The sequence below is a fragment of the Rattus norvegicus genome, chromosome 5, assembly GCF_036323735.1.
Source record: "Rattus norvegicus strain BN/NHsdMcwi chromosome 5, GRCr8, whole genome shotgun sequence".
In the NCBI taxonomy this organism is placed as follows: domain Eukaryota; kingdom Metazoa; phylum Chordata; class Mammalia; order Rodentia; family Muridae; genus Rattus; species Rattus norvegicus.
This window is the reverse complement of record NC_086023.1, coordinates 151,613,411-151,637,875: the sequence shown is the minus strand read 5'-3', so window position 1 is coordinate 151,637,875 and position 24,465 is coordinate 151,613,411. Positions and strand designations below refer to the sequence as shown.

At 53.8% G+C, this 24,465-nt stretch overlaps 1 protein-coding gene across 15 annotated transcripts; it reads right to left on the bottom strand.

Moving 5' to 3' along the window:
- Positions 1-601: 601 nt before the first annotated feature.
- Positions 602-24,465, bottom strand: Ubxn11 (UBX domain protein 11). 15 transcript variants are annotated; one of them, XM_063287144.1, is made up of 15 exons: positions 18,571-18,756; positions 18,353-18,456; positions 17,627-17,655; positions 17,111-17,197; positions 14,084-14,184; positions 13,626-13,680; positions 13,189-13,259; positions 10,668-10,794; positions 3,754-3,968; positions 3,473-3,550; positions 2,416-2,536; positions 2,197-2,300; positions 1,108-1,181; positions 885-1,025; positions 602-805 (listed from the first exon to the last, which is right to left on the bottom strand). In XM_063287144.1, the coding sequence occupies exons 1-15, from the start codon at positions 18,598-18,600 to the stop codon at positions 622-624; spliced, it is 1,521 nt and encodes a 506-aa protein (XP_063143214.1). In that variant the 5' UTR covers positions 18,601-18,756; the 3' UTR covers positions 602-621. The 15 variants fall into 15 exon arrangements, 14 of the variants coding, with proteins under 14 accessions (XP_063143214.1, XP_038965175.1, XP_038965173.1 ...); NM_138853.2 differs by lacking the exon at positions 18,571-18,756 and adding an exon at positions 24,156-24,194 and having other exon boundaries at positions 604-805; XM_039109247.2 differs by lacking the exons at positions 17,627-17,655; positions 18,571-18,756 and adding an exon at positions 24,156-24,182 and having other exon boundaries at positions 13,607-13,680.

Below are 24,465 nucleotides of genomic sequence, written 5' to 3'. Positions count from 1 at the left end.
CCCCCGCCTGACAGAGGTAGGTGGTTCTGGGGGTGCTCGAACTGTGGTAGTGTTGGCTGCCTCTACGTGTGCATGTGGAGCAGCATGTGGCTGTGTCTGGCAGCGCGTGACCATGGTGGACGTGAAATTTCTCGACACGGTGGCTGAGTCACCCTCAATTTTCTATGCCAGTTCTGCTGTCCACCTGCCTGCCTGACAGTGAGGTGGCTGCCCCAGGACCGCCTCCTGTGTTGGCTGGGTGCAGGTCAGTGATGGGGCGTGTGCAGCAGTTTATTAGACTGTGTGTGTGAGGACCGCTGTGGCGGTGGCTTTGTACGCACTGTGGAGAGAGGATCCACCCGAGCCGTGGCTTTCTATCTGATTGTCTTCAGAGGCCTCGCCCACATTGAGGCTCCCCTGTCCCCGCTGACAGAGACAGCCAACCCAGCCCAGGCTGGCCACTCCCTCCACTGCATCCACTTAGTACAACTTGGAGAACAGGAACCCAGGGGACAGAGAGTCAGTGGCTATGTGGGCTGGGGCTCCAGTTACAGCCCTAAGTGTCTGTACCACCCCTCCCTAGCCCATCCTTCCCCTCTAGAGAGCCTCGTGGAGCCCAAGGTGTCAGGGGCGCCACTTTATTCAGGGCAGTGAGCCCGGGCCAGAATCAGTCCCAAAGCTGGGGTTCGCTGGCAGAACCCTGCGAGTCCGTAAGAGCAGTGTTGCATTGGGAACCAGGCCTGCGGCCTGCAGAGTCACTGTGTCATCCCGGTAGACTGTGGGTGGGAAGGTGCTCAAGATTTCAAAGGCAGCTGAATCCATGTCCCTGGGTGTCCATCAGAGTGCATTAGGCCAGGCCACAGCCCAGGGCTCCCCCGCAGCCCCCAGTCCTGCCCTACACCCACCTGGCCTGTGCTAAGAGGTTTCGCACGTCACCAATGGTGTCCTCAGGCCGCATCATTAACAGGAAGGCCTGTTCCCCATTCTCGGACTTGATGCGCAGCATGGAGAGTGGAGGCACTGGCATGTTAGGCGACTCCTGGGTCCTGCAGATCCAAAGGCCCTCAGTGCTCCCCAGCTCCAGGTCCTTTCCTTTCCACCCGGCTCTTGCCCCTGCCCAACCCTCACCTCTGCCGCTCAGAGGCCAAGGCAGGTGTCTCCACTATGATCTCCTGGATCCGGACAGGCATTGGGCAGCAGTTCTGGAAGGCAGCCATGGAGAGTGGCTGGAGCCTAGGCCCCACTTGGATCATGTCCTCCACCTTAGGGGGACTGGCTCATTCTTGAGCAGGATTGGATGGGACCAGTGAGCTAAAGAGCCGAGGTGTTCTGTGTCAACTGAGGCCCAAGAAATGGAAAGGAAGGGAGGCCCTGGAAGGCAACACTGTCTCCCTCGAAGTCCAGTGTGAGGAACAAGCCCGCCCAGATGGAGGCCAAGCTTGGGGACCTAACCTAGCCTGCAGCATCTGGAATGGGACAGGAGCAAGTGTAATAATGCTGACCCACAGGACATGGAAGGAGGGAATGGAGTTGGGGACCTGCCAGCAGTTGACAGCTCTTGAAGCAAGGAACCAAATCAGGCAAGCAGGAAGGGAAAGTCAGATAGAGAGGGCAGTGACACAAAATGGACCTTCAATGCCAGGACAGTGACCTTGGCTTTCTCCAGGAATCCCCACACAATGCCAACAGACAAGGCTGTTGGGGGCACAAGGCTGGCAGGGGCAGAAATGAGGTAGAAAAGCCAGCACAGAAGGGGCATCTGTGCGACACTCTGGAGCCTAGGCCTGGGTGGTGGGCTGCAGGGAGGAGATCGAGGGCGGCCAAAGTGGACAAGGCAACGCAGGGCAGAGGAGACAGGCGTCGGAGTGCTTAACACCCTCTTTTGGGTGGAGACTTGGGAAGGAAGAGCGGGAGTGATGACAGAAGATAACGAACTGAGCACCTGAAAGGCTTGTGCGACAATTAGCAAGGAGCACCTAAGCCAAGCTCCTCAAGAATGTGACCTGGGCCTTGGCCCCAAACCCTCACCCTCTCAGCTGTTGCCACCAACCCCATTGCCCTGTGGGGGGCTGGGGCACAGAATCCTCACCAGGTCCACAGAGACATGATATAGTTCTGAGGGTCTCCTTGCCTCCTGGCAAGAGACTGTAGGCTGAGCCATGGCTGATGATAAAAGTCCCCTGCAGAAGGCTGCTGGGTAATTAGGGCTGGCCTCACCTGCAAGGTGTCCCTGATGGGGCCCCGGATGTCAATCACCTCGCCTTGTCGGATTACACACTTGGGAAGCCTGTTCAGAAATTTCTCAGCAGTCATCCTGGAGCCTGCAGGGAGGGCATTGGGAGGGAGCCTTGGCCCAGGAGGGACTGTAAGTGCTGGGAGAGGCCACCTGAAGCTCGCTCTGCACAGCCCCCCAGCCAGCCTTGGGGCCCAGCTTACCTGAAGTCTCCTCCACCCTGTCTGTGACCTTGCGTATTTTCTGCCGGCCCACCACACGACCCTCACCTGGGAATGGGCCCAGCCCGTCCTCTGGGTAGACCTGATTTCGCAGGTCGCTTACCTGACAGGGAGAAAAGGCCACAGAAGTGGGGAGCCCAACTCTTCAGCCCTGAAACCTCACCCCCACTCCTGCCTGCCCAGAGGCCTCAAGAGCAACCCAAGAGATGGCCTAACACAAGAGCACTCCAGATCACACTCTTATCACTTCAGCCCCTCGTGCAAGCACCCCTCTCACTCATGCTAGCAGAAGTCATAGTACTGAAGACCCCCCCCCACTGGGGGTCTGAATGTCAGGGAAGGGTAGAGTTCCTGCTCTGGTCTAGTCTACAGTTCAGACTCCATCCCTGCATGTCGTACAGCTGCTCTGTCAAGGCATAATTCCAAAACTGTCTTTATGCAGTCACCTCAGAACCCTGTCCTGACTCACGCTATCTTGTGCATCGCGATGGCACACACCCTCGCTGTGGAGACAACCCGCCTCTGGAGCCTGCTGCTGCCTTCCCCCCATGAGAGCAGCCTTCATCCCACTCAGCCTGGCAGCAGATGGGCTCAACTGTCCTTGCAGCTCAGCCAACTCTGCCTCTTTTCAGCATTTGCAACTCATGCCCTGCCTTCTACCCCAACGATGTGGTTTCAGAAACTTCTAGGGGAAACTAGGCCCACTGTGCATTACAGATTCCTCAGGAGTCCCAGGCTGTTAAGGTGCCCTGAATGTTGGGAAGGGTGGGCAGAATGGTGGTCCCACTGGCAATGCTGTACCTTCAAGATGCCAGCAGAGGGCACTGTCGGCTGCTCAGCTTGGGGGAGCCTCATGGCCATTGTGGCCACGACAGCCTCCTCACTTTGGTCCCAGCTACCCCTCCTGTGGGGCATCCTGAATGGGTGGGTCCCTCGAGTGGATGGCTCCCTCTTAGGAAGGCTGATCCCTGAGGAAGCTACTATCCCCATTCTCTCCAACGCTGCACAGGGAAAGGGTGGGTTGAGGAGTGCCGGTTACCTTAAAGGGGACTCCATCAGGATACAGCCGCTGCAGCTCTGAGGGAAAGAAGCCATCCAGTATGTCCCGGAGGCAGCGCTGCAGGGAGGTGAACAGGTGAGGCCTCTGTAGCCATGCTATGCCATGCTATGCCAAGCCATAAGCATCACACTGGGAAATACTGGGAGCTCCGAGATTGGAGGGATGGGACTTGTGTACTCTGTTGAGGGCAAGCTCTTGGAGTGACACTCCACCATGCCCAGGCAGGGGTGAGTAGGCATGGGTCCAGAGCTCAATCCTACCTGCGTGTAGGGATCGTAGAAGGGCCGGAAGGGTCCATCGAACATCATGATTCCATTCCGGTAGAGCTTCAGCGGGATGGGCTCTAGAGTACGGAACTGAGCCCCACCAGGTACTGGTGTCACCTGGGCCTCTCCCTCCACCACCAGCTCACTCAGATCCTGTAGACTGGACAGCAGTCTGTCGAAGTCCACCTCGGGGGGCACAATGGAATCCCCTGGCAAAAGGGATAGATGCCCATGAGCCTCTGTGGCTGTTGTGTGCCCTGGCAGCTCTGACTTCTGGGGACCCTCCCACACTGAGCAGAGGTCTCAGCTCCTAAGGGCAACTACACTGGCGAGCAGAGGCAGCTACTGGATACTTACTCTGAACGTTTTATTCCAGCCCTGATCCACCTCGCTTTAACTGACTGTGGTGAGGATGACCTTGAACACCATCTGACCCTACGTCCACCTCCCAGGTGCTAGGATTACATGGGTGTCATTACATCTAGCAGGACAGTCACTTTGGGTCAGGGGCTTAGTACGCATCGTCCTGTTTCTTCCGCCTGTGACTGATCCTACATTGTAGGGGTTATGTTCCTTCCCATTTTCAGAGATGGAGACTGAGGCCAGAAAGTGTTCACTCGCTCCTTAGCAATGCACAGCATTAAGAGCAAAAGTAAAGTTTGACACCAGACCTGTGTTGGGCCCTGGACTGGCGAAGCTCCCAGCTTTAGATCAAAGCGTTTATGGTTCAAATCCCAGCTCCTGCCCTTTTTCCTGCCTGGCCTTACCACAACATTCTGGGTGGCAATAAGGCACCAAGTAAGTGGCCACATGAGGGTTAACTTGGGACAGCCTGGACTGCCCAAGTTCATCCGTTCTACCTTGTACAAATGGTACTCGGGCTGTTTAACCTCCACTTAATTCACGGGGAAACAGTATTGGGAAAAAGAAAGGCGGTGACGGACACATCCCAGGCCACCTGGCAAGTGGGACGTAGAACCCAGCTGTATCATCAAGGAGGGCAGGGAAGGGTAGGGACAGATGGCTGTTAGGGTGTGGGGCGGCTGCAGACCAGATGGTCACAGGCTGAGCATCTGCCAAGGTTCTGGACTCCTCTGGAGGCTGCTGCACACACGGCCGTGCACAGTTCTCGGGGTGCAGACAAGGACACTCAGGAAGGGGCCGTAAGAGAAGGGTGGCAGGCAGAGTGGACTGGCGAGGCCCCGTTAGGCACCCCTAGAGTATAAACATCCCACAAATGGCTGTGACTTCCTGAGAGCTGTGTTCCTGAGGTCAGGGCGCAGGGGATCCAACTGCTTACCCCCAAGTGCAAGTACAGGCGCAGGGGCTGTGTTTCCTGTTTTCTCCACAGCAGCTGAGCTGTAGGCCCTCCTGAGCCCTCCCTGAGCCCTCCCTTCTCCCTGGCACTGGCTACTACCCAAAGGGCTATGCTGCCCCTCCTGCCTCTGTGCTTCCCTATTGTGTGAGCAAAACCAGCCCAGGTTATAGGATGCTGGGAACTGAACCCGTGGCTTCATGGATGTGAAGCAAGCAGTCTATCGGCTGCATTGCACCCCTGCCCCACATTGATACCGACGTGGGTTTTCTTTATTTTAGGAACAAACTGAAAAGCCTAAAAATAAGGCCAGAGAATATGTCCTCTAAGGCTGGCCCCATACCTGCGACACAGTGAGGTCGGCCATAGAATGGGCCCAATGCTGCTATGTAAAACAAGCAACTTCAGAGTCAAGGATTAAGGCATAGCCAGGGTGTGGGCGATGGGGGAAGGGGACAGACTGAAGTCCCTGGGATGGTACTGAGAAATCCTGATGGCAAAAGTTTGCCTCAGAGTTCTGGCCCGGAGGACAGGGGTTATGGGGTTTGGTGGCAGAGCGTTTCCATAGAAAAGAGATGTGGAGGCAGACAGCAGGGAGAGACAGGAAGCAAAGGGAACTGGTCTGTTTTCTGCCTAGAAAGTAAAAGAAACTTAGTCCGGGTCAGGAAAGGACTGAGTAGGTAGGGTGAGCTGGGCTGCCATTAGGTCAATGGGCAGGAGGGAGAGGCTGGGCACCCAGGGAGAAGGAAGCACAGCTCCATGGAGAAACGTTCAGGAAGTAGGGCAGGATGAGTCCAGTATGGCCAGTCCAGGGCAGAGCTGTAAGTCAGTGAGCACAACACAGTTCAGTGGAAGCCTCCGTGGAAGCCTTCGTCTGGAGAAAACTGTGGCGGGAGCTCCCACCAAAACAGCCTAAGCCAAAAAGCAAGCCTTGTGTTGGCTCAAGCCAAGGGAGTGACATGTCCCTTTTGTGGGATGGGCAGGTAAGAACCCCGACCAGGGCTCAAGATCAGGTCAGTGGGCCTGACTTCATGGCCCTTAGAAGCCTTGTGAGGTATCAAATTCCAGATCAGGGAAGCCTTGCAGGGCCTACGTGACTCATTTAGCTCTCTGTGTAGGTGGCAGCTGCTCCCTGATGGCCCTTGGGACACAGCTACCTGGGACCCCTACTAGGAAGGGCCACAGTGCAAGGGAAGACCTTTGAGACTTCATGTAACTTTAGAAGTTTGGTTTTGTCTTTAAGACAGGGACTTATGGAGCCCACACTCTAGGAAGCTGAGGGTGACCTTGAACTCCTCACTTTCCTGCCTCCCTCCTCCCAGGTGCTGGCCTGACCTGTCCCCACTTGGCTCTTTCTTGGCTCTCCAAGGCCATACAGCCAGAGCTGCTGCTTGTGATCTCCGCAGGCTGAGGCAAGCTTCTCTGAGTCTGAACTTCCTCTTATGTAAAGAGAGAAAGTGAACATCCGGGAAGCTCAGCTCAGAGGGTGGCTGCCGTTGTCTGTCCCAACGTACTCTGGCCTCAGGCTACACCATGCCCTACCTTGAACCCTGCCAGGAACCCTTGGCACTCCTGCTTGGCTCTTTTGCCCCTGAGCCCATTCCCTTGGCCCTTGTCACACATTCTTGTCATTTTGGGTATGATCTCTTGCCTTCCAACTACTCTGGGCACTTCTCAAACACGGGTTAGAGCACTGAACCCTAACCTGGCTCAGGGGGGCACCCCCAGAAGCATGTGCTGAGCCAACTGTCCACCTGTATAGCTGCCTGCCAGTCAGTAGGTCGGAGCAGTGTGGTTCTGTTGGGCTCTGAGGGTCTCCCAGAGCCCTGTCCCCTCAGGATCATACCCTAGAGGAGTCAGGATGCCAAACAGCAGTGAGAGGCCCCATGTGGACTGCATCGCCCACAGCAGGCACAGGCCCCGCCACTGCTGGGCTGAGTGGATAACCTGCTGCTTTGGGGCTTAGCCCACCTCTCAGCTTCTTGCACCAGGAAACAGCTATTGTTACCACAGCTCTGCAAGCCAGGCCTACTCAGGTCACTTCCCTGCAGGCATGCTCGCTGAGCCGCAGTGGAGCCCAGGCAGAGAGAAGCGGAGACTGGGTAGTTCCGGAGCACACCCTCCACCAAAGCAGGTTTGTCCTGATGCCTGCTGCTCTCACCCTGACCTCTGCAGCTGAACTTGGGGCTGTTCTAGGGGACGGGCAGTCCCAGATACCCAGGCACCATAGACTTCCTTGTGCCAAGCACTGTGCTGCGTGCTCCTGGGTGTCACTAGTGGAAGAGACAGTGAGTTCAGAGCATGCTAGCTGCCCCCAGAACACCTAGCCTGAGCCATTAAAGCCCTCGCTCCAGCACTGCTCTTCCCATGAGACATTGGCACCCTACAGTAGCAGCCCAGGTATCTGTGGATCTGCTGCAGGGGCAATGTCCAGATAAAAGTGAGTTCAGGAGAAGCTCTCCTACCCAGGACTAGGCCAGGGCAAATCGAGCCGGCTGCCAGTGTGGTCTCTTGACCTAAGAATGTGAGAAGCTCCAGGGGCTTGGGAGTTGGGCCGGAGACTAGGGATGGAGGTAGGGACCTAGTAAGAGGTGGGCAATGTGGCAGGACGGTGGGAATTTGAGGAAAAACAGGAGAGAGACGAGCACCAAGCCCACTAGGTTCTCATCACCCGGGTCCAAAACCTGCTGTGTGTTGTGGCCAGAGCAGGACTGTCCCCTGAAGTGCTTGACACAGTAGCCGATGTGACGTCTGTATCCTGGTGAGAGGCTGAGGTCCCACTGCTGATCACCCCCTTCCTGGGCTCCCCTTCCCAGGCCCCCTTCATGGAGAAACTGGCAATCCTCCCTAAGGCAAAAGTTCTGGACCTAGAACATTTTAATCACCCCTCTTGGGCACAGATGCTCTGGCTCGCCTGCCCGCTGGCAATTATAGGAAGTGACAGACGCCCAGACACAAGGCAGCAAGAAGCCAAGGCTGGTACCAGAGGCCCCGGGATAACGTCAGGTTAGTCCCTGAGACGAGAGGGTGTCCCCAGGAGGAAAAGCTAGACATGGAAAATATTTCTTCACCTGGCAGGAGAACTAAAGGCCTCCCCCACACTGAAAGGCAAAAGCAAGAGAAAAGTGCAGAGGGCTCTTAGGGCGCGGGAACGCCAAGGTGGAGGGCAACGGTGGTCTCCACCATGGCTTCAGAGCCGGAGTCGGAGCCGTGCCGACAGAGCACTGGATGCTGTTTGGGGAGGGTTGTGGGGGAAGTACTTAGGACCTGTAGAAGGTATGTTCAGAGATCAGCCATGTGGTCGAACCATTTCCTAAAGGAAGCAGAACCTCCCACCAGAAGGAAGGCTGCTCTCCAGGGTGTGAGGACCACAAGAAGCAGAACCCACCAGTGTGGCGGGCTCTGGGGGCAAAGCCAGAAACCCTCGGGCATACTCAGCATCCAGAGCCACCCGCTGTGACCCAGCCCCTGGAGAACTGTGATCAGAGTGCCAGGCCTTGGGCTACTCATGTTTGACGCACAGACCTTGCCCAGCAGGGCTTCAGGTTACCTCCCACAGCCTGGGACCACACATGCTCCCAGCACCTTCTCACAGCCAGGGCCACCTCTGACTCCTCTCTCCCCTCCATCGGTCAAAAAGGCTAAGGATCCTGGCTCCCGGCTCCTCGTGCCCTCCATAACGGCGACATCTACCTCATCTTCTATCACATGCCTGGGACCACCTCCCAGTGTGGCCCCTCTGCTCAACTCAGACACTCTGCCTTAGTTTGCTATAAAATGGCAGACTTTTTGGCCCATGCCAAGGCTGTTTATTCAAAATGCTTTGAAAGCATTAAGAGACGGGCATGGTACATGGCTTTAATCCTAAAACTTGGAGGCTGAGGCAGGAGTTCGAGGCTACCCTGGTCTACATAGCAAGTTCCAAGACAGAGTTCCAGGACAGTCAGAGCTACATAGTGAAGTCCTGTCTTGATTTGGGGGGAGAGGGATGAAGCCCAGGCCTAAATACAAGGTGGGCTGATGCTTGTAACAGGGTTTAAGGTGTTTGGATCCCTGGCACTGGAGTCACAGGCGGGCAAGCCATCCAATGTGGGTGGGTGCTGGGAACGGAAGGCAGGACCTCTGGGAGAGCAGCAAGCTCTCCAACCCTGAGTCATCTCTCCAGCCCTGTTTGTTTTTTAACATATGGTCAGTCTCTTGTAGCCCAGGCTGGCCTCATAACTGCTCCACAGCCCAGGACCGCCTCTGAGCTTCTGACCTGCCTGTCTTTCCCTCTTGGGTGTTGAGATTGCACGTGTGGATGACCATGCCCGTCCTAACAGGTGCTGGGTAACACACCCAGGTCTTTAGGGTAAACACCCTACCCACTGAGCCATAGCCTGAGCCCTAGACCCTGGGGTTCTATTCAGAAAGAGCCTTCTGACGGCAACACTGCTGTCATCCTCTTGACTCCCCTTGGGGGTGATGCCACCAGGATGCTCCTCCTTCCCTCAAGCCTGGGAAGCAGGAGCAAGTCATGCAAGCACCTGCTTTTCTTCCTTGTAACCCTGAAGGTAAGAGCGTGCCCCATTTTGTTGATGAACTTGAGACTCGGGGAAGGGAAGTGGCTTGCTCAAATCACAAACCAACCTTGAACAAGGAGTGGAGAAATGAGGGGATCCGAGTTAGATTCTGGAGCCTAGGGATGGATCTTCACCACCTCAAAGGGAACAGGCCCTGTCCAGGAAACAATCTGTGGCTCCATATCTAAGGACAAGGCGGGCTGGGTCCCCACTAAACGCCAGTGGTTAACAATGAAGAAAGGAGGCAGAGGCAGGCAGATCTCCCAGTTGAGGCCAGCCTGGTCTACAGAGTGAGTTCCAAGACAGCCAGGGCTACAGAGAGAAACCCTGTCTGGGAAGAACAAAACAAATCAAAATGAAAGATGACAACGAAAAACCACGAAATCAGGACCTGTCAGAGCAGATCCCTCACCCTGGCCCACACAAACCTGCACCGGGACAGGGAGGTGGTGAGGCCTGGAAACCTGACAGGGAAAACACTTTCCCAGAGCCTTTTCCTCCCCAGTCCCCTAACCAGACACAATCTCTTTATGTGGTCCAGGCTGGCCTTGAACTCTCAATCTTCCTGAGCCAGGCTTCCAAGTACTGGGATTAAAGGTACAGTACATGCCAGGTGAGGTTTGGTTGTTTGTTTAAAGACAGTGGCCTTGGGCAGTGACAGTGCACACCTTTAACCCCAGCACTCAGAAGGCTGAGGCAGGCAGATCTCTGTGAGTTTGAGGCCAGCCTGGTCTAATTAGTAAGTTCCAGGACAGTCAGGGCTACATAGAAGGCTACTCTCTCTGGGAAGAGGGGCAAGCATCATATGTCTAGTAACTCTGGGCCTCTGTGGCCCTTAGATGAGCAGGCAGAGACTAAAGTGAGACCAGGGAGGGAGACCTTGGCTTTTCTTTCCCAGAGAAGGCATTGGGTAACTCAGCACTGCCCACCTCAGCCCCATGTTGGGATGCTAGGGCTTGAAACAATGGGCCTCTGGAAGAGCGGCAGGCCGTCAGGAAGCTGGTGGACGGGGGCCAGGGCAGATGCTCTACCTGGCTTCCAGAACTTCTTGGCCTTCATCCAGTCTCGCTCATCACTTTCAGAGATTATCTTTCCCTCTGAGTTCTCCTGGTCCATGGGCTCGCCCACCCACTGCAGGCCATAGTCATTGAGGAACCGCTGTCAGGCAGAAGACAGAGAGGGGTGCTGCACCACCCATCCAATTTCCATGGAAAACATCACATGGCCAACCCCCAGTCAGCACAGGGCGGCCTAGACAAAGAATGTGCTGGAGGCCCTGAGTACTTCTTGCCTGTGACTGCAAAGCCCTTGACCTCTAGAACAGCAGGTTCCACTCCTTCTCTGTGAGGGAGACATGACCACCTTGCCTCACTGCGCTCAGTAAGACCCTCATGCCAGTACCTAACACAGTGCATTACTCCAGAACTCCACAGAGCTGGCCACCTCAGCTCCGAGGACAGTGTGGGTCAAGCCTAAGGGAGAGGCAAAGATACCTGCGCTACAGGAGTGAGCCGCCCTCTTATCTCTGCCATGCTCCGCTAAGTGTGTGCCCGTGTCTGATCACAGGTGCGTGCAGGTGCACACACACACGTGCACTTGATGTGGGACCCAAGGACAGGCCGGGGGCCATTCTTCAAGCATTGCCCATCTTGGTGCTTTTCAGTTGAAGGCCTAGGCCTTGCCCAGATGCCAAGGCTACACAATGAGCACCAGAGGTCTACTCCACTGTTTCCTCAGCTCTGAGGAGCGATCCGAGACCCATTCCTGGCTTCTCTGATGTTTTAAATAGATTTTAGGGACCAAGCAAAGCAAACACTTTACTGACAGAACCTTTTCCCCAGCCCAGAAAGAATCATCTACACTCTACACTTTTTTTGTTTTCTTTTCTTTTTTGTTTTTTCAAGACAGGGTTTGTGTAGCTAGCTGTCCTAGAACTCACACTGTAGACCAGGCTGGCCTCGAACTCACAGAGATGTGCCTGCCTCTGCCTCCCAAGTGCTAGGATTAAAGGCGAGTCCACCACACCTGGCTAGAGTAGTCTCTCTTTCTGTAACCACTTTCTTCCTCTTTGCCGGCTACCCTGCAGCTCTCTGCCCTGCTTTGGCATGGGCACCAGCTGACTGTTGTGAAACCCTGATGCCCTTCTGTCTCTGTCTCTCTGTCTCTCTCTGACTCTCTGTCTCTGTCTCTCTCTGTCTGTCTGTCTCTCTCTCTCTCTCTCTCTCTCTCTCACACACACACACACACACACACACACACACACACACACACACTTCTCGCCCCCTCCCGGCTCCAGCTCCACCCCTAACTGACTATTTCCTGCCCTCTCATATTTCTGTCAGTGACAGGTGACTCTCTGCTTCTGTGGACTGTGAGCCTCATGCATGTGGGAGCCATGACTTTTTGTTCAGATGCCACTAGCCTAACGGTGGCAGTGTCTCCCAGGATAAATATGTAGGTTTGTTCAATTAATGAATCAGCCAGGCTGATCCCAGCGCTCGGGAGGCAGAGGCAGGCTGATCTCTGATCTCTGAGTTCAAGGCCAGCCTGGTCTACAGATGTGTTCCAGAACAGCCAGGGCTACCCAGAGAAACTCTCTCTGAAAAAAACAAACCAATTAACAAAGTCAATACACACGTGAAAGGTGAGCCAGAGGTGCACCTGGCTCTGAGGCTGTGCCCTGCCCCGAGTCACTGCCACACTCCCAGCCGTAGGAGAGGTACATCTGCAGCCGTAACTCACAGCCCTAGATATGAGCAGGCCTGCAGTGGACTGGAGCATGGCTGCACTTGTGCTTGGAGAGAGACATTTCAGAAAGGACCCCGAAGGGGGCCCGCAGAGGACTGGGCACTTGCACGAGGAGGCAGAGTGGGCCCTGCTGAGTGCCCAGTGCCTTCTGGTTCATGTCTTACAGCGTGACCACAATTCTGAGTGGAAGAAAAGTGACTGAGGTGACGGAGTGATTGGGTAGAGAAGTCATGGCCTGAGGCAGGAGACCGCCTAGCACTAAGTCCAGGGTGAGCCGTGCGCCCTTCGTAGAGGGTACGGTCCCACAGGAGGAGAGAAGAAAGCACAGGGTGAGGAGCCTGCATTGGTCAGGTACAGAAGGCTTCAGGGAAGTGAGTGAGAATTCCTCTCCAGGAGGAGGCAGGTCCGGCCCACGCACAGACCAGCATGGGCTAGGGTCTAAGGTGGAAATGAGCTCAGTCAGAAAGCCAGGGGAAGGTGAGGTGACTGGGGCTTAGAGAGGCTCCAGATAGGAGAGCAGGGCCCAGCCATAAACCTGCAGTGAGGCTTTAGAACAGAGCGAGTGGAGAGTATATTAAGCAGGAGTGGGCTGTGTTCAGGTTTGATTTAGCCCCAAAGGCAGTAATGTGTCATGGTGCCAGATTCCCACCCCCAACCCCCAGCTTTAACTCTGAGTCAGCCCAGAGCAGGAAAACACAGGGGCTTGGAGAATACCAAGGGGGCGCTTCTGCAAATGCTTCCGGGCCGCTCGAGGCTCTCGGGAGAGCTGCCTGGCCGGCTGTTCCGCCAGCCTTGGGCTCTCACCTCCATCTCTCCAACCTGCCGTTGCAGCTGAATGCACTGTGTCTCCAGCTCCTCCTCCCTGGTTGTGCTGCCTGGGGGGAGTAGGTGAGAGATTCTCCTGCCACAGCGGGAGGCTGCAGATGTCTGCCCCTAAGGGCTCCTGGGGACCCTCTGAGAACTGCCCGGGCCCGTCTAGACTCTAGACCTCTCTCCTAACACTGATAGGGTGGGAAGAGGGTTGCCTGAACTGACTCTCAAGAGCCGCCCTTCCCCTCACCCCTTGGAGTGTGGCTCCTGTATGCTCTGGACAGTACAGTCTAGGCACTGGGTAAAGTGCCATCTCTCTCTGGTCCCAGCCGTCCAGACCCCACCAGGAGTCTGCCTGATGCTGTGGGAAGCCTCTGTCCAGCACCCACAAACCACGGACCCAACCAAGCACCTGACCAAGGGCTTCTTACTCTGGTGCTGCTGGAGGGTCTGCACCAAATCCTCCAGGGCCAGGATCTTCTGCTCCTGAAGCAGTGAGACTCAGAGTGAGTGTAAGTCCTGGTGGGTCCCAGAGCCCCAGAGGGTGGAGAGGAGGTGAACCTTAGCCCTTCGACTGGGCAGTGCACACCTTTTGCCTGAGTGTGAGCGTACACCTGTCACTACCAACCTTTGGTACAGCCCCTGCCCCTGAGCCTCAGATAACCCACCTCTCTCAACAGCCGCAATGGCTGAGACCGGCACCGCCCAGTGTCCAGCTCACAGCCTCTGCTCAGCGGCCTGCTAGCCCTGCCCAGCCCACAACCCATCAGCCTCTGCCCTCTGCTCAGCTCTTGGGACCAAGTCATTCCCAGGTCACGGCTTCCATCAGAAGAGCCAGTTTGATTCGAGGACGCAGTGCTCCCTGGCTGTCTCCTCCCTCAGGGCCTACCTTGGACAGCATCTCCTCATTCCGTGCCTTCAACTGCTGCTCCAGCTCCTGCAGCTTCCTGGCCATGGAGGTCAGCAACTCCGAGTCATGGATCATAAGGCCTGACAAGGGGACAAAGTTTTTCTTTTTTTTTTTTTTTTTTCTTTTTTTCGGAGCTGGGGACCGAACCCAGGACCTTACCACTGAGCTAAATCCCCAACCCCGGGGACAAAGTTTCTGTGCCAGGCCTGGAGCTGAGGCTGAGATGAAAAGGGCCAGAGAAGAAGAAGCCACGAGAACAGAACCAGCAACACCAACAACAGCTACTGCATGGGTGGTAGGGGAGCCCACGCAGTCCTCATGGTGGGCCATGGCATCAGTGGGCTGCTTCAGGAAGCTGGTGTGTGTGTGTGTGCGTGTGTGTGTGTGTGTGTGTGTGCGTGCGCACACATACATGTGTACAGGGTTACATAATCCCATACACACACATGCAGAAGCAAAAGAGGACATTGGATGCCTTTCTCTATCACTCTCCACACTTTTGTGGGGGTGGAAAGATCGAATCTAGGGCCATATGCATGCTAGGCAAACGCTGCACTGAAAACTGCTGTTTGGGGTAGGCTGGCTGGGCAGAAAACCCCCACAGTCCACTTGTCTCTGACGAGAGGCTTTTATACAGGTGCTGGGGACTTAACGCTCAGGGCCTCTGGCATTCATAACCAGTGTTTTTACCTACTCGGCTGTCTCCTTGCCATCAAGCCTGGTGGCTTAAACTGGATTTCCCAGGATCCACATGACGGAAGGAAAAGAATGAGTTTTCTCTGACATATATACACAGTGTTGTGTGCACACACAGGAACAAATACACACAAAGTACAGCACACAGCACATCTGGACTCTGCAGCATGAGTGGGTGGGACTTCATCAGAGGAGCACGGTGACCCACATCTTTAATCCCATCACCCAGGAGACAAAGCTAGGATCTCTGTGAGTTGGGGGTTAGCCTGGTCTATATAGTAAGTTCTAGGACAGCAGGGCTACATAGTGAGATCCTGTCCCCAAAAAGAAAAGTTAATGTCATTGTTTTAAAAGACTGGAGATGATCTAAGCAGGCATAAACACCGCAATGGTGCATGAGGCCTTTCAGGTCCCAGATGAGGGGGAAAAAATCATTCTAAGAGACATTTGGAACTACTGAGGAGCCTGCGATGTGTGAGAGACAGGTGTTAGGAGGTCCCTGACTTCTTCATGCTCAGAGGTGTAGCGATAACACTGTTTGTGTCTCCTTACTACTAGGACATGCAGGGTACCACAGATGTTAGATATGGCTGCCGGGTCTCTGCGGGAGATGTCCCTGTACACCTGTATCTCTTCACAGGCAGAAGGGGAGGGACTCTGGTGAGACGCAGTTGCTAGCAAGGGAAGACACTGGACTCCTGCTTCAGCTTTTCAAACTAAAGCTTGAGGGTGCTGGTGGAGGTGGCCACTTTTATCCCACACAGGAAGGCCAGGAGTGCAAAGCAAGCCATGGCTACACAGTAAATTGGAGGCAACCCTGACTGTGTTAAATCCCACCCTCTGGAAAGAGAATTTTAAAAGGAGTGAGATAAGGGGTTGGGGACTTAGCTCAGTGGCAGAGCGCTTGCCTAGCAAGAGCAAGGCCTGTCCCCAGCTCCGGGGGGGGGGGGAGAATGAGATAAACAGCACAAGTCCACTTTGTCACCGTAGACACTCCCCTAAGTACAGAGAAAGCAGGAACTGCAGCCGCTGTCATGAGAGCACACAGGAAGCGCAGGATGGCTCAGAAGGAAGCTGGTACAACCTTAACTCTACCTCGATGCCATCTTCAAGCCCCTGTTTTACCATCTCCTTCGTGGCAGGCTCACTCAGTACTGGATGTCAGGGACTCAGAGCCAAAGCATCTTAAGCCACTGAGGAGGGAACATTCAGGATCTGCCAGTCTACAGAACATGGCTGCCATCCCTGGGGCTGCGTGGAGAGATGGAGACGGTCCAGGCAGCTAGAATGTCCATAGTGGACATTGGGGAAGGAAGGAGGTGCTGACAAGGACAGTAAGAGAAAGACCCTGGAGCAAGGGAAGCCATCAACAACCTAGCCAGCATGGAGCTGCTCCGAAAGGGAAGCGGTGGGGGCAGGTGAGGGGGCTGCTGAGCAGACATAAAGCAGGGAGGCAGGTCCTGTTGGAGACGTTGGTGGGGACACACCAGCTAGATGGTAGGGAGAAGCAGCAAGAGGATGTACAGTCCCTATAAGAGAAGGAGGTGGCTGTATGACCACCACTGTCCCCAGCTAGGTGTGGGAGATGCTGGCTTTGTGACTAAGTCACTGTAGGACTTGGGCTGGGCAGATCCGGCCAGTGTCAGATGGAGGGAAGTTTATTCCAAGATCTCCTGGCAGTTACACCTCCCCTACCTCCCCACTGCCCTGCCTAATGGGGGCTCTGCTCTGAGTACCCTGTGTGATAGCTAGGAATCCACCAAGCAGCTTCTTACCAAATCCTTACAACACGCCAGCCTGTTGCTCTCCCCTCAGAGGACAGGGAAGCTGGAAGATCTTAAAGTTGCTTAAGATGTCACATCCGATGGAAAGTTCTAGCCTTATCACCAACTCCTGATCCCTCCCAGTGCCTATCTGCCCACCCTCCCTCTGGGGAAATGGCCTCCTAAGGAACCCAGCCCTTTTTGGAGCATGCAGATAAGACAGCAGATGACTGGAGACTGACTTCTCCCTTCAGGCCCGGCACTGTCTCTAAGCCTCAATCACAGACCTGCTGACATCACACTTGCTGGAAACTGGAGGGTTTCTAGCCACAGAATGGCCTGGGGCTTGGCCAGATCCCTAACCATGTGGCTGGAGGTTAAACCGTCCTGGACAGATGTGGGATATACCAGTAGTGGGGCAGCTAGCTGAAAGTGGGAGCATCGTCTAAACACAGCCGGCAAGAAGAGTAGGAGCCATTGTTCACAGAGGCTCTCCCTGGGATCCAAGCAAGGGGGACCCACACCCCCTTTAGCCCTCTGCTCTCACCTTGCCTACCAATGCCTCCATAGCAGGAAGGGAGAGAGATCTTCTCTTCTGAGTCCTGTCCGTCATTCACCATGTCCACCTCATCTTCTGCAGACAGGGATGCCCAGTTCACTGCTTGGGGCCACAACCCAGAGATCACTCTGGCCTGGGTCCAGAAGCTTATACACTGCCCCACAAGGTGCACATCAGGCCAGTGAGGAGGCCAGGGCTCCGGGGAGAGAAGGCTATAAGACAGAGGCTGAGGTCCACATCTCTGGTCTTCCCATAGTTCTGAGGTCTCCATGACCATCTTCTATTGGACAGAGGAGTCCTGTGATGGTGTGGATCTCTCTGCTGAGGGAGCAGAGGAAGCGGGTGGCCCAGACCCTGAGCAAGGGGCAGGGAGTTCGAGTACAGGGAGAGGGCCAGATGCCCAGTCTCGCAAGACCTCAGCATGCTCTTTCCATACATGCCGAGTTGTAAGAAGATTTGGGCTAGTGAGAGGGGAGGGGATGTGGAGGCAGAGCACACACTTACCATCTCCGTAGATTCTTATCCCTCGCCTCCTGGGAACCCAGGCAGGAAGAAGGAACAAATATAAATTAAGCCCCTTGGAATGCCACCAAGGGAAAGTTCCAGGCCCCATGCAAAGCTAGAGAGATAGAGGTTAAGCCTGTGTCTCTTGAAGACTCCCACCCCCATCTGTCCTTAGCCAGGGTAGCCAAGGGACACATTGTCCAACAGACAGCGTTTAACTCCTCTCAACAGAGAAAAAGAGGGGGATACTGCAGGGCCGTTTTGGATAGGCCATAAGCTGACCCTGGCTCTTCTCTGAAGTACTGTGGGCCCCTGGGGTTGCTACATAACCTGTCTGGAGTATCTTGGTCTTAGCCAGACTCTGAGTGTTCTCAGAAAGACAGCAAGGGAACAGGAGGTAGAAGAGGCTTTGCACAAGGATTGCCTCAAGATATAAGGTAACAGAGCACAGAGCTGGCCCAGGCTGGCAGAACATTCATGAATGTAAACAGTGAATGTCAAGCACTCAGCCACTCTCACAGGGCCCTGTCTTACGGAAGGGCTCCCACCATCTTTGGCCAACACAAACCAGTTTCCTAAAGGCATAAAGAGAAGGAAGACAGACACAGAAAGTCACTTGCTGCTCTTTGCTTCCCCCAAGATGCTAGGGGTCATTCTCCTCTGGTGAGGAAAGGATCAAGGAGACAGGTGAGGGACATCAGACCTAGAGGCCAGCTGGCTCCTTACCCGGGATTCACAGGCTCCGACTCTAAGGGCACCTTCCGAGTCTTGCTAAGAGAGGCCAGGGGTGAGCTCATAGCTCCAGTGTTGGGGTTCACTGTCAGGGACTCCTGAGGGGAAAGAGGGAAGTCAGTCCGGGGCAGAGATCTAGAGCTTCAGGTTACAAGGAGGAGGCTGCAGCTTTCCCTCAAGAGAAGTGCTGTCCAGGGAGAAGCAGGCCTCACTTCTCCAAAGCAGGGTGAAGTTCCTGACATAGCGACTCCTCCAAGATGCTGCTTCTCTGTCTGAACATGCAAGTCCTGGCCTGGTAGGGTGGAGGGCCTGAAACTTCTCCCAACGTAGAGTGTGGGCACAGACTACCCCGAAGGCTTGTGGGATTACTGACTCATCCCTGTGCTGCAGGCAAGAAGCCAAGATATCTCCTCCTGGCTTCCAGACCCCAGGTACCGCCTCCACCATCTCTGAGGTGGAATGGCAAGACGTCGCTGAGCACAGTCATGTACCATGGGCACAAACACGCTCCGCTGTGCAGTGTTTCGTGGCACCTCATTTCCTCCGTGTAAAACGTGCATGGTCTTGGCTCCTACCAGGCAGATGACTTAGCAGGTAGAGAGCTACCCTCTTCCCTACATAAAAGTCTAAAGTCTTCCCTACATGAAAGACTTCCCTACTAAAGTCTTAACAGGTCTAGAGCCAAAGAGGGGATCTCCATTAGGGAGGATCTGAAGTGAGCACTTCTCAGGCTAAACTCACAGCCGTCCTCTGGAAATGCAACACTGACCTTGCCTGATGTGATGGTTCACTTTTGTCAACGTGACACAAGCTAGAGACATCTGAGAGGGAACCCCTCCACTGAGAAAATGCCCCATCAATGAGGCTGCAGATGGGGTTGGGGATTTGGCTCAGTGGTAGAGCACTTGCCTAGCAAGCGCAAGGCCCTGGGTTCGGTCCCCAGCTCCGAAAAAAAAAAAAAAAATGAGGCTGCAGACAAGGCTGTGGCCTATTTTTGATTGATAACTGATAAGGGAGGGCCCAGTCCTCTGTGGGCGGAGCCACTCCTAGGCAGAGAGGTCCTGGGTTGAATTAAAAGTCTCTATATCAGTCCCTACCTGACTTCCCTCCATGTTGGACTGTGACCTGGGAAATACCAGCGAAATTAACTCTCTCTTCCCCAGGTTCCTTTCAGCAGGGTCTTTCTCACCTCAACAGAAAGCAAGGGAGATGGCTGAGCCAGACTGGCTCCTCCCTCACCTTCTTCAGGGAGTCTGGGAGTCGGGGAGTCTGCCCCACCCTTTCCTCAGCAGGGACCAGAGGTCCCTCACCCCATCATCCAGGCTCACAAAAACAATGACATGCCACAGCCCTGAACAAACCTCCCTAAGGACTCTTTTGTCTCCTGTAAGATAATTAAAACAAAAAACAAAACAAAACAAAACTAGGCATGGTGGTGCGCACTTTAATCCCAGCATCTGGGGAGGACGATTTGTCTCTGTCCCAGGCCAGCCAGGGCTACATAGTGAGACCCTACCTTAAAGTAATAATAAATGCTTTAAAAGGAGAGGGGGGCGGGGGAGGAGGGAGAGGAAGGGGATGAGGAAGGGGAGGAAGAAAGGGGAGAGGAGGAAGAAGATAAATAGAGGAGGAGAAGGGGGAATAAAATTCCCAGGGGTGACCTGGCCCTGTCTGCCTCTCAACTTCTTCCCACCCACATGACCATCCCTGCCACAAAAACAGCTGAGCTAATCCTTGCACACAGGGCTCCCGGGCAGTTGGTAGCCTCCCTTCTGGAGTGGTCGCTCCTCAGCCATTTACGCTTCCTCTGGCTAAGCTAACCGCTCAATTCCCCTTCTATTTGTTCTCAGGATATAATTTAGCTTTTTATTTGGAGATTATCAGAGATTCACAGGACAATGTTTCTGAGAGGCCCTGTGGTGCCCTTCACCAGGCTTCCTTCTGTAGTCACCGTTTACACAGCCACCACAGAGCAGGAGGGGCAGGGACGACTGTTTCTGTAGTCTGTATGCACAGGCTGGCGCCATCTGATAACAGGGACCGATAGGGTTTAACCACCAAGCAGCCCTCTCCCATCCCACAGGCCTCCTGCTGCAGCCTGAGTCACAACTGCCTCCTCACTATCTGTGACTGCTGGCCAGCACCATTGTTTTAACTCGAATCTCTCTCTCTCCAATCCACCCCCCCCCCCCGCCCCAAGGTCCCAGTGCGTAGCTCTGGTTGGTCTAGAACTCAGAGATCTCACCTGCCTCTGCTAGAGAAATGACACACCATTCCTGCCACTCAGCTCCGGAATCTTCTTTGATAAAGTTACATAAATGGAATCACATAATAGTCACCTTCTTTCTTGCTTAGCTTGACCCAGCCAGACTTCATATACTTCATCATTTCAAAGTATACATAAAATTAAGCTTCTTCAGTTTGTTTGTTTAGATACAGAGTTTCTCTGTGCACCTCTGCTGGCTGTCCTGGAACTTCCTCTATAGATCAGGCTGGCCTCCAACTCAAGAGATCTGCCTGCCTCTGCCTCCCAAGTGCTGGGGTTAAAGCCTGCACTGCTGCTGCCACCACTGCCTGGCAAGAGTTCTTTTTAATGTTTTGTTTGTTTTTGGTGTTGAACAAGGTCTTACTAGATTATCTAGTCCAGGATAGCCTCTAATTTGTGATCCTCCTACCTCAGCCTCCCGAGTGTTACAGTTCTGTAACTGTCACCACTACTTGTTATTTGTGTATAGATAGCACTCATGTACCATGCATGGCAGTGCTCTGAGGATCGCCTGGAGTTCTGCTTCCAGGAGCTTGAGAAACAGTCTAAGCTGGCAAGCTGCAAGTCCCAGGGACCCATATGACTCCATCTCCCCAGCACTGGGGTAGCCTGGCCACGTGTGGCGTTTTCTTTTGAACATTTATTTGATTATTTATTTATTTGTATGTGTAGATAGGCCCGTGCACACCATGAAGTGTGTGTGGAAATCCGAGGATAACCTGAAGAAATCAGTTTTCTCTTTCCAGCCTGAAATAGAGTTCCGGCTGTCAGACATGGAAGCAGGAGCCTGGACCTGCGGTCAGTTTGCTAAGCTTCACATCTCTTTTGTTTTTGTTTTTATTTTAAGATTTATTTTATGTATATGAGTACACTGTAGCTGTCTTCAGACACACAGAAGAGGGCATCAGATTCCATTTCAGATGGTTGTGAGCCACCATGTGGTTGCTGGGAATTGAACTCAGGACCTCTGGAAAAGCAGACAGTGTTCTTAACCGCTGAGCCAACTCTCCAGCCCGTTTTGTTTTTTAAAATACATTCTAAAGATCAAAGTCAGGTCCTCAAGCTTGCTAGGCAAGTGCTTTACCAACTAACCTACCTCCCTTAAGCCCCTTGTGATTTTGAGACAAGATTTCATTGCAGAACCCTAGCTGGCTTCAAAGTCACAGAGATCCTCCTGCCTTTGAATATGGATTACAGACATGACCCGATTCACCAAAGGCCAAGTGAACACCTGTGATCTGGCAAGGGCAAGGCTGGGTTCAAGGTTAGCATGGGCTACAGAGCAAGTTCCAAGGCAGTCAGGGCTAGCATGGGCTACAGAGCAAGTTCCATGGCAGTCAAGGCGAGTACAGAGCAAGTGCCATGACAGTAAGGGCTAGCATGGGCTACAGAGAAAGGACCATGGCAGTCAGGGCTAGCATGGGCTACAGAGCAAGTACCATGGCAGTCAGGGCTAGCATAGGCTACAGAGCAAGTAATCAGGGCTACACGGGAAGACCTACTTAAAAAATAAACAAAAAATCTGTAGACCTTAATAGCTTACTTCTAGTTCCCACCCTGTCCCTCCCAGCCAACCCTAGGTGGCTACTAATAGATCTGCCCACTCTGCCCATTTGTTATAAATGAAGCAATAAAATGGGTAGGTTTTATACAGTGAAGGGTGATAGAGGGCTACGTCAATTATGTTATCAGTAAAACCACTACAGAAAAAACCACTCTCCCCCAGTCAGATCCAACACTGACCAACAGAATCACCCCCTCCATCTTCCCTTCTGTATGAGACCCCATCACCCAAGTGCACTGTTTTCCCCTCTCCTTTACCTTCTCCTCATCCTGTCGGCTACCAAACCCTCTAGATCAAATGCTGCCGTGTCTCTCCTGCAGGTCCTTTTCTCCCATGCCATGAAGGACAATTCTTCTGGAGCTGTTACACTGCCCTTCCTTTGAATTCTGGGCCCTGAGGATAAGGGCCTAACCAATGCAAGTTCCATGGCAGTCAGGGCTAGCATGGGCTACAGAGCAAGGACCATGGCAGTCAGGGCTAGCATGGGCTACAAAGCACATGCCATGGCAGTCAGGGCGAGCATGGGCTACAGAGCAGTCTGGGAATTTCTCCTGGGCACAGCTGTGCCTTCTCTCTCCCCTGGGCCCTAGACGTTTTATTTGTCACTGATTTGCCAGGCAAGTGTTCTACGCTTGAGCAACATGCTCAATCCCTTTAAATGTATTAATTTATTTTATTTTGAAGACGTATTGAATTATTCTACGGATGTGAGTACACTGTCCCTCACTTCAGACGCAGAAGAGGGCATCTATCGGATCCCATCACAGATGGTTGTGAGCCACCATGTGGTTGCTGGGAATTGAACTCAGGACCTCTGGAAGAGCAGTCACTGCTCTTAACCACTGAGCCATCTCTCCAGCCTCTTAAATTTATTTTTAATTAATGAGCATTTTCAGGGCTGGAGATTGAACCTACACGGCCTGCCACAAGCTACATCGTACAATAGTGCTGAGTTGTATCTACAGCCTTATTCTTTTTCTTAAGCTTGAAAATGGCTCCAGGGTTAAGAACAATGGCTGCTCACGAAGAACCTGGCTTTGGTTCCCAGTAACTGCATCGTAGCTCGGAACCCTCCTGTAACTCCAGTTTGAGGGAGGTGATGCCACCTTCTGGCTTCCTCTGACACCAGGCATGCATGTGGTACACAGACATACAGGCAGACACATACATGTATGAAATAATAAATATATAATATATATAAGTCATTGTCCCAATGGCCTTGAACTGGCTCTAAAGTCCAGGCTGACTTTGAACTTGTGATCCTCCTGTCTCAGCCTCCTGAATAGATTTACAGGTCTGTAGACCACCGGGACGAGCTTCTATTTTGTTTAGTTATTTGTTTGTTTGTTTTTGTTTGTTTGTTTTTGAGACATAGTCTCTGTAGAGCACACTGGCCTCAAACTCAGAGATCCTCCTGCCTCAGCCTCCCAAGAGCTGGAAGCCACAACTCCTGGCCTTGTTTTATTTTTTTAAAATTTGAGGTAAGATCTCGCTGAATTGCCCTGATTAGCCTGGGACTCGCAATATAGCCAGATGGGCTTTGTACTCCAATCCTCTTGCCTCAGCCCCCAAATACAGTACAGGTCCATGTCATAACAACCGATGTAGTCTATAAAGGTATGGTTGTCGCCTCCGGTGAGGGTGACAAACCTGCCCTATGTCTCTTCATCTTGAGGATCAAACTCAGTGCTGCCCTAGGCGGTTATCACTTGCCACATCAGGGCTCATGGCTGCGCCACATCCTCCTAATCCCTTCTTGGGCGTGCTTGCACCAGGAAGGCTGCTGCGCCCAAAGCCCGTCCCAGGATCCTGCCTCCTGCTCCGCCTCCACGCGCGGACACGGAGAGTAGGGTCCCCACATCCCTCCTGAACCAAGCCATGCAGTTCGCCGGCCCTCGGAGTCCGGACGAGGGCCGCGGTCTGCCGGAAGACTTAGAGGGGCAGAAAGATCCGGAGCTGGGACTCACCACGGGGCCAGCGAGCCGTCCCGCGGCGCCGCCATCTTGTTGTCTCGGGGTTTCCCAGGCGACCAGGACTCGAGCACTTCTCATTGGCTAATTCCGAGAGGACCTCTAGCGAACCAGCCGGCAGCGAAGGCGGGCATAGCTGACTGAGTCCGAAATCTATTGGTCCAGAGTGAAGAGGAGCTGCACGTGAGACTTCAAATCCCAGAATGCACTTCTCTAAGAGGTCAGAGAGCGTTCTTGATGCCTGGACTTGAGGTCTAGAGAGAGGTCTTAATTCTTGGGAACCTCTACACATGAAGGTGTTTCACCC

What these genes read in the sequence shown, in the direction of transcription:
- Ubxn11 (XM_063287144.1), bottom strand. Translation starts at nt 18,600, where the DNA reads ATGTCAGGAACTTCACCCTGCTTTGGAGAA. An exon ending in CTTCACCCTGCTTTGGAGAA is followed by an intron (nt 18,457 to 18,570) that starts GTGAGGCCTGCT and finishes CTTTCCCCTCAG; the next exon opens with GAGTCCCTGACAGTGAACCC. An exon ending in GATAAGAATCTACGGAGATG is followed by an intron (nt 17,198 to 17,626) that starts GTAAGTGTGTGC and finishes CCCTGTCTGCAG; the next exon opens with AAGATGAGGTGGACATGGTG.